The sequence below is a fragment of the Xyrauchen texanus genome, chromosome 21 (genome assembly GCF_025860055.1).
Source record: "Xyrauchen texanus isolate HMW12.3.18 chromosome 21, RBS_HiC_50CHRs, whole genome shotgun sequence".
NCBI classification, from domain to species: domain Eukaryota; kingdom Metazoa; phylum Chordata; class Actinopteri; order Cypriniformes; family Catostomidae; genus Xyrauchen; species Xyrauchen texanus.
Genome location: NC_068296.1, coordinates 7301866 through 7314211, shown reverse-complemented (window position 1 = coordinate 7314211; position 12346 = coordinate 7301866). Strand labels below are relative to the sequence as shown.

The 12346-nt window shown below is 37.0% G+C and overlaps 1 protein-coding gene across 1 annotated transcript in view; it reads right to left on the bottom strand.

Annotated features, from left to right (window-relative positions):
• The window catches only part of LOC127661842 (protein unc-13 homolog C-like), a 167358-nt gene that overhangs the window by 12314 nt on the left and 142698 nt on the right, over positions 1 to 12346 (bottom strand). Inside the window, exons 29-30 of the mRNA XM_052152769.1 lie at positions 8051 to 8131; positions 2817 to 2964 (exon numbers count right to left, since the gene is read on the bottom strand). Coding sequence (XP_052008729.1) covers positions 2817 to 2964; positions 8051 to 8131 — 229 coding nt within the window. The remainder of the gene's footprint in view (positions 1 to 2816; positions 2965 to 8050; positions 8132 to 12346) is intronic.

The following is a 12346-nucleotide window of genomic DNA, read 5'->3' as shown; positions in this document are numbered from 1 at the left end:
CCATTTACCATTTATTTACCATTTATTTTGGCTGGCAGGAAAGTATGATTATTATATATTGGGCTTTGAAGCAGTGTTTATGCAAACTGGAAACCCCCATCAACCTTGTGTTTCGTAAGGAACTCTTTCTGAATCCTAGGAGCTTTTCCATCCCATATAAATCTAGAAATCAATGTATCTACCATACTATAAAAGATTTTGGATAGAAAATTAGGGAGACACTGAAATAAATGTAAGAATAATTTGTTTTGAATCACAATTCACCCTGCCAACTAAAGTCAAGCGAAGAATCTTCCATTTTTGAAGGTCAGATTTAAGTTTAGTTAAAAGAGGAACAAAATTACAGACCCTTGAAATACAGACCCTTGAAATTACATGTAAAGTTAATACCCAAATATTTAAACCCAAACCTTGCTATGTGAAAGGGAAGAGCGAAATCAGTTATATTCCTAGCCAGAGCATTTACAGGTATACATTCACTTTTGGAGATATTAATTTATAACCTGAAAAAGTACCAAAATTACATAACACTTTGTCAGTAATACATGATATAGGATCTGAGATGTAGAGAAGCAGGTTGACAGCATATAATGAGAGTTTTTGATCCTCACCCCATCTGCATATACCACAGATTGAAGCTGTAGCCTTAAGTATCAGAGATAATGGTTCTATTGCAATAGTAAACAGAAGGGGGCTTAATGGGCACCCTTAACCAGTACCCATTTACAGAGATAATTTTTTTGGCCGAAATTTATTAGTAACCACAGAAGCAACTGGAGAAATATACAGAAGACAGATCCACGCCAAAACCAAACCTTCCCAGAGCAAAGAAAAGATAATCCCACTGCACCCAATCAAATGCCTTTTCAGCGTGAAATGACACTACAACGTCAGGGATATCATGAGATGAGGGAGTGTAAAGGACATTGAGAAGATGACGAACATTGGAAAATAAGTGCCGACCCTTTATGAAACCAGTCTGATTGGTAGAAATAATATTAGCCAAGGGGGACTCTATTGGATTGCCAATATTTTGCTAGAAGTCTGACGTCAGAGTTTAACAAAGAAACAGGTCTATATGAACTACACTTAGTTGCTTCCTTATCAGGTTTCAGTAAAAGTGTAACCAGTGCTTCTGTGAGAGACTTTGGCAAGGAGCCTTGAGATAGAGAATGTTCAAACATATTAAGTAGAGGGGCGATAATTTGGAAGAAAACTTCTTATAGAATTAAATTGGGAATCAATCAGGCCCAGGGGCCTTTCTACTTTGCATCACTGAGATAGCATTAGAGATTTCCTCAAGTTGAAGAGGTTGATCTAAATTCTCTTTTTGTTCAGAGTTTAAATGCCACAAGCAGTCATTGTAGTTTAAGGAAAAAGAAAGGTATAGTAGTAAAAGAGCATGATCAGATTCTACAATAGCTGAATATTCTACACCTTTTAATGAAGAGAGGAGATTTGTATACATTGCTGTGGGGGTTAAGAAAGCACCATTGGTCTACACACCTAGTCTGGCTCATAAAAGCTGAAAGTTTGATTGCCATTTTAGGCAAAGCCTGCGGTTTAGGATCAGAGCAGCCTAAAATTGGGTCCATTACACAATTAAGATCACCACCAAAAATCAAATAATGTGAATTTAAATTTGGCAGTACCAAAACAAGCTTATTCACCAATCCCCCATCATCCCAGTTAGGGCCATAAACATTCACTAACAAGTTGTCCCGAAACAATAATATAATGACCCTGAGGGTCAGCAATGATACTGGTGACTGGAAACTGGATTATTTTGTGTTTTATTATTATAGCTGTTCCTCTTGCTTGTGCATTAAAAATAGAATGGAAAATGTGTCCCACCCATGGTTTCTTTAATCTAAGCTGATCTGAATTATGTAAATGTGTCTCTTGTAGGATGTCAGTTTTAAGACATTTAAGATGAGAAAAAAATATTTTTATAGGACCATTCAAACCTTTAACATTCCAAGATGTAAATCTATCTGATGGCATTCCAGTCACTCCTCCCCCACAAGATACATCAGTCATAATTTACTGTAATAAAAATAAATATTGCACCTGCGACTCATGCATCAAAATGAATACCAGACTAAATTTCACAATATCCCTGATATCGACTAAAAACCACATCAAAACATGTAAAATAACCCTCAAAGATAACAAAAACAAAATGCAGAAAGGGAGAAAGGCAGTAACCAAACCCAGTATCATTAGAACACTCTTTCCTGTGTTTTCCTCCCCAACTGAGGCAAGCTGCAGGACTCCACTAATGCTCTTCCACTCCCATTAACCCTTCATGACAAACTCTACTATTGAGCTCCCAACAATGTAGATGTTATGTTAGCCTTGCTCAAGGACACAATGGTGGTGGTTGTGGGGATTGAACTTTTGGCAACCTTCTGCTTACCAATTCTGAGCTTTAGTCCACTATGCCACCACCACTCCTTTTTGCGCCACTCGGTGGATATTTCACCTCGGAACAGCCAAAATATGTGTATGGAACCATGTAATATCATTTTGCAAAAATGTTGCCACAGTCATGGAAATTTCATGAGATTGTGTTGATTTTGGCAGATGAACTGTAATAGGTCATCCAGGTATTGTACACATAGAGAAACATTTGCACAATGTACACAGTATATATTCGGCGTACTACTTTCGTTACAAGAATAGTAGGTTGTTGTGATACATTAAGTGCATTCAGCTGTCTCACTCAATGGAAACCTGTCTAACTCACCCCCTCTTCAGTCCTGACAGGCAGATGTATAATCTGATCTGCTGAGAGCATAAACATGGTCTCTTACCTTGAGAGGTCTGGGTGCATATATATTTCTTGATCAAGGCATCTGTGGGTTGAGTGTAAAGGCTGAGGGCATATTTCAAGGACTTCAGTTCAGGACTCTTTTCCAGGAAAGTCTTCTTCAAACCATTTCCCCCTGCATGGAAATATTGCTGAACAGAGAAATAAACACGCTGGTTACTGGCCAACCTCAGTTTGAGAGTTGTCGATTTAACACATTAAATCAATGCAATTATATATATATATATATAGACATGTTACAAAATGTGCTCAATTAATCATGTCCCCTGACCATAATAAGGAAATGAAACATGTCAAGCTTGAAGAACCACATGTTTTCAGCAGGGGGTAGTAGGCAAAACACTAGCTGTATAGCCAACATGCTGCTGTACATAAAACAAACTGCACTCAGGCTTGCTTGACACTAGTGACAGCACAAGGTGAGAACGTGTTTTGGCATTTAAACAAAGCTGGATGGAGCACAAATCAAAAGTAAGGATCTCAAGATGTGTTTTTCTATGTTTCAAACTATGTTTAACTTTACACAGCGAATTAAATACACTGCATTTATGATGGGATGCAGACATCGCGCATGATGCATGTGTACACTGACGCGTCCTTAGAAAAGCACTTATAATAAATCTATCTAAAACAGATTGATGAATTCAATCGCAAAATGTATTGTTGTGGACTGTATGATAGGCTTGTGTTCAGTAATATGAAAATAAACAATATACCGCCTTCAAAGGCAACTCTTTGTATTGACTTATCAATGCTTTTCTCTTCTGCATTGTTATTATCTGAATTATTATATTTATAATATATTATTTTTCTAATGATCTAAATATAACTTTTATAATTATTTAATTATTATGTATTCAATTATTGTTAGTTAAGGGCCTTTCTCAGCAAGTATTTATATATGCTGTTAATTAAACGACATATAATGTAATTAATTCGATAAAAATGTGAATTGATTGACCGCACTACTTTCAAGATTACATGCCAGGGACTTTATCTTCTAAGGGAAGGATGCCACTGAATGAATTTTCTTAGTAAAATACATTTTTTTTTTAAAGTTGGTGTCGTTAGTATTGTAATAGTGTTATACTGACAACACAACACACTTCAGCCATGACTATTCACAAAATAGCACAGCCTAGAGCCTACATATTCACTAAAGTATTGCACCACCATGTACACATTGTGAAAAATCAGTCATTCAATACAACAGAGCACATTAATTAAAATGTTGTTAATCAAATGTTCTCAGTGGAGAACCACAGGCTATGCTGAAGCAATTCTGTAAAATTCATAGCTACAAGTTATGCTAATTATGTGAATACCAAGTTATTGTTGAGACATAAGATGGATAAAACAGCTGGCACGTTCACCTCTTGTCAGCCAAGCATGATCAGATTGCGGTTAAACAGAAACCCAGAGGAAATGGCAGAGTAAATGGCACACTGAGATATCTGATACGTCTGCACATGGGTGTCTCTGACAGGTTGCCTTTTTATCAGCTCTGCTTTATTATTCCATTAGCGTAAGGGACAGTAAGAGAATGAACATTGTGGATGGGCTGGTGATGTTTTCTGGTTTGCTTATTGTCTGCTATGATTAAGACAAATACGATTTGCTTTGAGGAATCAACTTCTCTGGATCTGTTGAAAGGGCAAGTGTTATTTTGAAAGTTTACATTTACTTTTTGACCACCTCTAATTCATTTTCCCTGTTTCTCTACCTCTTAATAATTTATCAGGGCTGTCAATAGATGACAAGAATTAGTCACGATTAGTCTCATGATTTTTGTAGTTAATACAACCCAAATGTAGATACATATAAATCTCCTTTTGTGTTTTCTTTCTTTCTTTCTTTCTTTCTTTCTTTCTTTCTTTCTTTCTTTCTTTCTTTCTTTCTTTCTTTCTTTCTTTCGTGATGTAGTTAGCAGTGTGTTTTCTCATTTCAAAAAGAGTCATTTCACAGTTCCTCCAATTTAATTTTGTAAACAACACTTTATCATCTCTTTATTTTGCCTCTGGCTGCTGTGACATTCACTTGGACTCGGATTTATCCGATGATAAATAATTACTTGCTGAGCTGATGTTATTTGTCTCTGCTGTATTGATTGGTCATGTGGAGCATCACTTTGGTAATTCAGAACAAATAATAAACTAGCTGCATCATTAACAACATTTACTCAAACTCAGAGCAAAAGTTCTGTGGGCATATTAGAGAATATAGTATCATGTATGCTTCCAAAAAGTGCACTGAACTTTTATATACTGATAATTTTGGTTTTGGTGTTATGGAAATACTTGAAATGCTGTAGATTTCAAATGCATGCTCTTCCGGTGGCACATTATTTCAGCTGCATAATTCTTAGAGCATTTTTACTAACATGTATTTGAGATGGTAGCTAAGCTATTCATTTATGAATGTTTGCAAGCTTTTGTAAAGGAATGTTTCGGATTCAACATAAGTTGAGCTCTATTAACAGCATTTGTGGAATTATTTAAATTGCCACAGAAAATAATGTTGATAACTTTGTTGAAATGGTTCAAAATAGTTTTTCTTAAATTATGTTTACTAGTGGTTGGTAAAAAATATTGTGTGGCAGGGTGGAGGGCGGGGCCGTGTGGTGATTCTACACACCCGGTCCCTTATCAGGCTAATCAAGCCTCCGAGAGGGATAAAGGCCGACTACGGAAGATGGTGTGGGAGAGAGAGAGATCATTTACGGACATGTCCGTCAAGTGTGTGTTTGTGTTTTTGTTTAAGTTTATCATTAAACTATTATTTATATTGTCAAGCCGGTTCTCGCCTCCTCCTTGCCCATTTATATCGCTTTACATATTGATTTTCCGATGCATTGTGATTTTAATTTGAATGATCTCGATATCGATGCTTAAATCCCAAGATTGATCATTTACTCCATGCGCAGCCCTCTACAATGAAAGGAAATCACTTGCATTTGCAACCAAATTTAGCAAATTAATGCAACTAAAAATAAATTGTATTTGGCAACTGGCTGGTAAATGTTTAGATTTCACTGACCAGTTATTGTGTATTATAGCGGTGGAGTATTCAGCAGCGAGATACGTTCACTGTGTGTTGAGAGTAAAAGTTTGTATATGTATGCGTGTATTCATGTATATAGTCCATGTAAGGTGCAAAGATGAGATCCACACAACTCAATTGTCATTTAATAATTTTTTTATTATCTTTATCATCAATATTATTAGTAATCACGCATTGCACAGATGAATTAAAGCCGCTCGAGTATCTCTATTTAACATGCGCTTATTTACAGACGCTCTTTACAAAAATGCCGGTTTTCTTAAAGACACAGTGCCGGTTTGTAACGCGTGTTCAACAAATCAATGAAAATACTTGTAAATACTTATGCAATTGAACAATAAACATGTAACCTTCATTTTTAAACAGCTAAAATGTTACCAAAATGATGAGGAATTAATTAAATATAATTAGTAACATAAATATTTTTATTTAATCGAATAATATATCAAATCGAGAGCTTGTGAATTGTAATCAAATCAGGATATATATATATATATATATATATATATATATATATTTTTTTTTATTTCTTTTTTTTTGGTTATTACATAAAATGTTGTATTCATTAACATTATTTAATATACAGTATTATGAATAGGAATTAGCAATGAACAATTCTATAAATTATTTTTAATCAAGTTTAAAAACCATTATTAAGAAGACTGGGATAAGGATATTTTGATAGAATCACTTTATAATCTAGTCTGTCACTTTATAGCCAATCTTTCAACTTCAATGCTATTATAACGTAACGTTAGTAAACCTTGTAATTGTAGCACAACATGCACAAAAATAACAGCAAGAGACATGATGTAACTATCTACAAAGTACTATTTAAATGGATCAAAATTCACCCAGAAGAATTACATCAGTAATTCTTCTGGGTAAACAGATGTTCACCCATCTAGAAAAATAGTCCAACCTCAAAGGGACATTTTACACAACTTTACAGTTTAAATAATAAACAGGTCTTTACAGAAAAATGAATGTATGTCCGTACTTTTGACAATATGAGCTTCATGTTTCTGCTATGAAACCCTCTGGAATAGTGGCGTGGTTGTAAGTGTAAGTATAAAGAGGATTTTAATTAAAACAACAAAATTAAACAAAATAAATAAAAACTAAGGGACGAGTCAAAATTATTTTCTGTGGCATAAATGCTGTCGACAGAGTTTAACTTGTATAGAACCAAAACATTCCTTTAAGGCCTTTAATAAGAACAGTTGAAGACAATAAAACAGATATCAACACAACACTTCTCACATATTAATGAGCATTCTTGATAATCAATGCAGATGTCTTTTCTATCTTTGCCACATCAGGCAAATTATCCTGTGGCAATATGTAACTCGAGGCTTTTGTTAATCTTTTGTTAATTTGCATCTGTCTGAATACTGATGAGCAAAACTCCAACTCCATGACGAATCTAAACAGGGAGTGGCACATGTTTCCTTGGAGACGATGGAATCAATAGAATATCTGATGTTGCATTTAAGCGTGTTGAGCACACGTGTGAAACAGACTTCACCACGCTTCAAGACAATCAGCATTCTAATCACACCTGTGTGTCAATGTGCGAGTTTATGTGATGTAGGGATGACAGACTGTGTTAGCGTACTCATTCAATAGCTTAATAAATGTCAGACCTTAGTTTGAGTTGATTGTAATCGACAAAACATGTGGACTGGGAATTTAAAGGTAGCTGCTTTACTATCCAGTCAGTCAGTGATGCAGCAGATGGCTTTTTTTATTTGAGAACTGGTTCTAGATTGCCTTTGAAGGCACCATAATATCATGTCTAATGATCTAAAAAAAACATTCAAGTGAGATTTAGAGATTTGATCTTGTTTTGAGGGTCAGGTGGAAAGTAGAGTTTTGGTAAAAGTGTAGACCACTTTGCAGCTTATTCTGTCCAGTAACAGTACACTTAGACAGGGCTGACATGCAAAGTGACCAACCACAGTTTGCTTTGATATTTATGATTTTGGAAAGCTCTTGCATTTTTCATGTGGGATGTGGTGTGGATAGTACATGAAAAAAGTCCATGAGTGTGACACCTATAGCTGAGATGAGATAAAAACTGAGTGAAAGGGGAGAGAATCAGAACAGGAAAAGAGAAAGAGAAAGAGAGAGACAGGGAGAGATTGAGACAAATACCTTGATGGTGGGCAGCACTAAATCCATGGCAGCACACTGCCGAGGACTCAGACTCCGAGCATCCTCTCGGGTCACATGCTCCTGAGAGAAAGAGGGGAGAGAGAGACAGTCATTTACTGTGTTGATAACAATCAAAAACACTTTAACATTAAAATGCATTAATTAGTGGCATAGTTCAACTAAATCTTTTTGATAGAATATATATATATATATATATATATATATATATATATATATATATATTTTTTTTTTTTTTTTTTTGAATAATCTTTATGCTGGTCTTTTCCATACAACACAGTGCAACTGACCAAAGCATCATCCAAAAAGTACTAAAAAACACAATAAAAAGTTGTGCAAAACGATAACTTTGTGTGAGAAACGCCCAAAATGTTTGTCCGAAAATTAATTTACCTTGTTTACATGGACAACAGAAAGCTGTTTAAGTCAATTCATAACCTGTAGACCAGTCTGGCATCCAACAACCAGCCCAAGTCAGTTCACATTCGGTGGACCAGTCTGGTATCCAACAATTAGCCTAATTCAGCTTACAATCTATGGACCGGCTTGGCATCCAACAACCAGCCCAAGTCAGCACACAACCTGTGGCTCTGTCTGGCATTCAACAACCAGCCCAAACCAGCTCACAGTCTGTGGACCAGTCGAGCATTCAACAACCAGGTTAAGCCAGCTCAAAATCTGTGGACTAGTCTGGCATCCAACAACTAGCCCAAGTTAGCTCATAATCTGTGGACTAATCCGACATCCAACAACCAGCCCAAGCCGGCTCACAATCTGTGGACCAGTCTGGCATCCAACAACCAACCTAAGTCAGCTCACGGTCTGTGGACCAGTCTTGTATTCAATAACCAGCCCATGACAGCTCACAGTCGGTAGACCAGTCTGGCATCTAATAACCAGCACAAGTCAGCTTACAGCCTGTGGACTAGTCTGGCATCCAATAACCATCTCAAGCCAGCTTACAGTCTGTGGACTAGTCTGGCATCCAACAACTAGTCTAAGTCAGCTCATAACCTGTAGACCAGTCTGGTATCCAATAACCAGCCCAAGTCAGCTCACAGTCTGTGGACCAGTCTGGCATCCAATAAAAAGCCTAAATCAGCTCACAATTTGTGGACCAGCCTGGTATCCAACAGCCAGCCAAAGTCAGCTCATAGCTTACGGACCAGTCTGGCACCCAACAACCAGCCCAAGTCAGCTCGCAACCTGTGGAGCAGTCTGGCATTCAACAACCAGCTTAAGCCAGCTCACAGTATGTGGATTAGTCTGGCATCCATCAACCAGCCTAAGCCAGCTCATAATCTGTGGACTAGTTCGGAATCCAACAACGTTTGCAGTCAGCACATTCCCGTTACCAGTCTGTGGACCAGTCCATTGGTCTGCAGTCAGCACAAACTCGTTACTAGTCTGTGTCCCGGCCTATCAGTCTGCAGTCAGCACAATCCTATTATCAGCCCTTATAAGGATCTAGGATCTTACTAAAACATGGTGTAAGGGTATGGTAGGACAACAGTTCAAGGTACTGACTATAAATGTAATCCGAATATAACATATTGTGTATGTACTTAAAAAAAAGATATTACAGTTTCTGTAATAAAAAAAAGAAAGCTGTTTATTGTGAGAAAGCTGCTTTAGACTCAAAATCGGCATATGCATTTACATACACTGTGTTAGCAACTTTCTCTTTACTCCTGTACACATGCAATCAATATGCAGCATTTTTCAAAGCAATGTAATTTCTCCGTGATGCTTGTGTACCTAACAAACATTGCATTTGAGGAAGACTTCGCTATGTTATTCTCTGTTGCTTCGCGTTATTCCCAGATATTCCAGAGTTGTTGCTGTGTTTGTTTCCTTAAATGCGACCTGCGGTGCAATAGTGACGTTTTCCTCTTACATAAAACTCTGGGATTCCCCCAATATACTTCAGGGCATATGCACAGAAGTGAGGAACAGTTTTATTATTTTAAATTGATGTGAATTCTTTCCGCTGTGCTGACTTGTTTGATATGATGTATCGCCCCATCCTATGACATTTGTTAGTCTGTTCCACGCACATGCACACTCTTCAAAAACCTGTAAGAACGCCGACATGGCCATATAAGCCTTGTTCTCCAGGATAAGGTGTGTTAAACTAATTTATCTTAATCCCTTAAAATGCAGTAAGGAAACGGCGTTCTCGTTTACATACGTTTCAGAACGCAGCTTTCTGAAAAACCCCGGGAATAAACAGTTTTTAAGTGCATATATAAATGTGGTCACTGTCTATATTCAAAATATATTTTCTTATTTCTTTCTTTTGATTTTAGAGTGAAATAATACTAACAGGATTTGTGAGATTCACCCAAGCGAAGCTCATTAAAACCAAAAGACAATTATCCTTAGAAAAAATACAATCCTTACTGTGATTCAAGAAGGTGATTCAGGCAGTGACACTTTAATTTAATTTAATCTTACAGGTCAATCAATGGTTGAGCAAAATTCAGCTCAAATAAGAGTGACATTGATAAAAGGATGGCAATGTGAACATTAATCACATACCAAATCAGTTCAAGTTCATCTGTGTGTGTTTGTGGAAATATTAACTTTTGGATGATGTTGGAATGGACAGTAGAAACTAATTTAATACTGTCAAGTCTAATTACAAACAGACTATTTTACTTAGTACTTGTGTGTGCTGTGTATTTTTATGCTTATTAAAATATCACGTAATTTGCAACATGCTTACGTCAAACTCCAGTCCGTTTTTTGCCTACATAATGAAGAGTAGTCTAATTTAGTCTCTTGTGAGGTTCCATCCAGGTTGGAATGCTGCCTTAGAAGGCAATGTAGGCTGTTGGCTGAACGGCAGCTCACTAGATTTTGGAAGAGAGCCATGGAAATTAACCTATCTAACATAGTACGGTTAGTCCAGTGCAGAGTACAGAAGCCGTAATAAGACAGTTTTAGGTAAAGGTGCAATTGACCAGTGCTGTTTCAATGCGTTTAAAATGAGAAAGAGAGGAAAATTAGATGAGACTTTCAGCCTCTGGACTGTATAATCACGGGAAGCCCTCAATCTATCCGCCACACCTGCTCAGATCCAAAGCGTTCATCTTCCTCTGGACACAAACTCAGCAGCAGGGTGCGGGAGCAGATCTCTCATACCAGCATTAATTCAGAGAGATGGTAATCATGTTAACATATAGCCAAGCAGCAATCGAAGACTCTGACGGAAAGCTAAAAAGACTTGGCAGAGACTGGAAACAATATCCACAGCAAACACAGCAAAACGAGAGCTACATGAAAGAGCCTTGAGCCCCACTCTAATTTCTCAGGGAGGATTTCTACTCCTCTGAGCTCAGCCAGAAAGAGTGTTGCTTTCTAAATCTGACATATATCAAAACTTGCTGTCAGTCATAGACTGTTTGTCTTTCCCTACACATGCCAGAATTTAAGACAACACTTAAAATTAAACATACTGTACCTTTCTCCCACCTGATAACCACTCACATTCAGAGGCTTGTTTATTAAACCAATATCCTGCCATTTCCGGGGTTATGTTCACAGATGCTTACAGGAATAGTTCAATAGTTCAAAATTGAAAATTCTGTCATTATTCACTCACCTTCACTTTGGTAGTTTTCCATGGAACACTAAAGGAGATGCTTCAAGAATCTTCAAGCATTTCTTTTTAAAATAGTGACAGTTCATTGGTTGGAGAAGGACCATAGAAGTAGTCCATACAACTCGTGCACGATATTCCAAGTCTATATTCCAAGTCTTCTGAAAACATACAGTAGCTTTGTGTGAGCAACAGACCAAAATTTACGTTTTTATTCACAAATAATCTTCCCATTTACTGCAGCTTTATAAATCTAATTTCCTTTAACTCAAACTGGTGCATCAAGTTTGCTTATGACATATGCAAGTACCAGTGTCACTTAATGTCAGTGAATGACTTGAACATTGGCAGAAATGAGATTTGGCAGAGGGGAAGATTATTAGTGAATAACGGCTTAAATTTCAGTCTGTTTTTTAAACAAACTATCATAAGATTTCAGAATACTTGGAATATAGCGCATAAGTCACATCGGCTACTTTTATGGAGCTTTTCAGACCTCTTTTGGCACTTTTCCATTGCACGTTACAGTTCGACTTGACTCTGCTCACTTTACTTTCTGAGCTTGCTTTTCCACTGCAGTTTAGTGCCGCCTCAACGTGGGTGGGACTTCAGGCTTATCGTCATAGTTGTGCTGCCTCTAAAGCGACACAAACATTACTGACCATAAACAATAA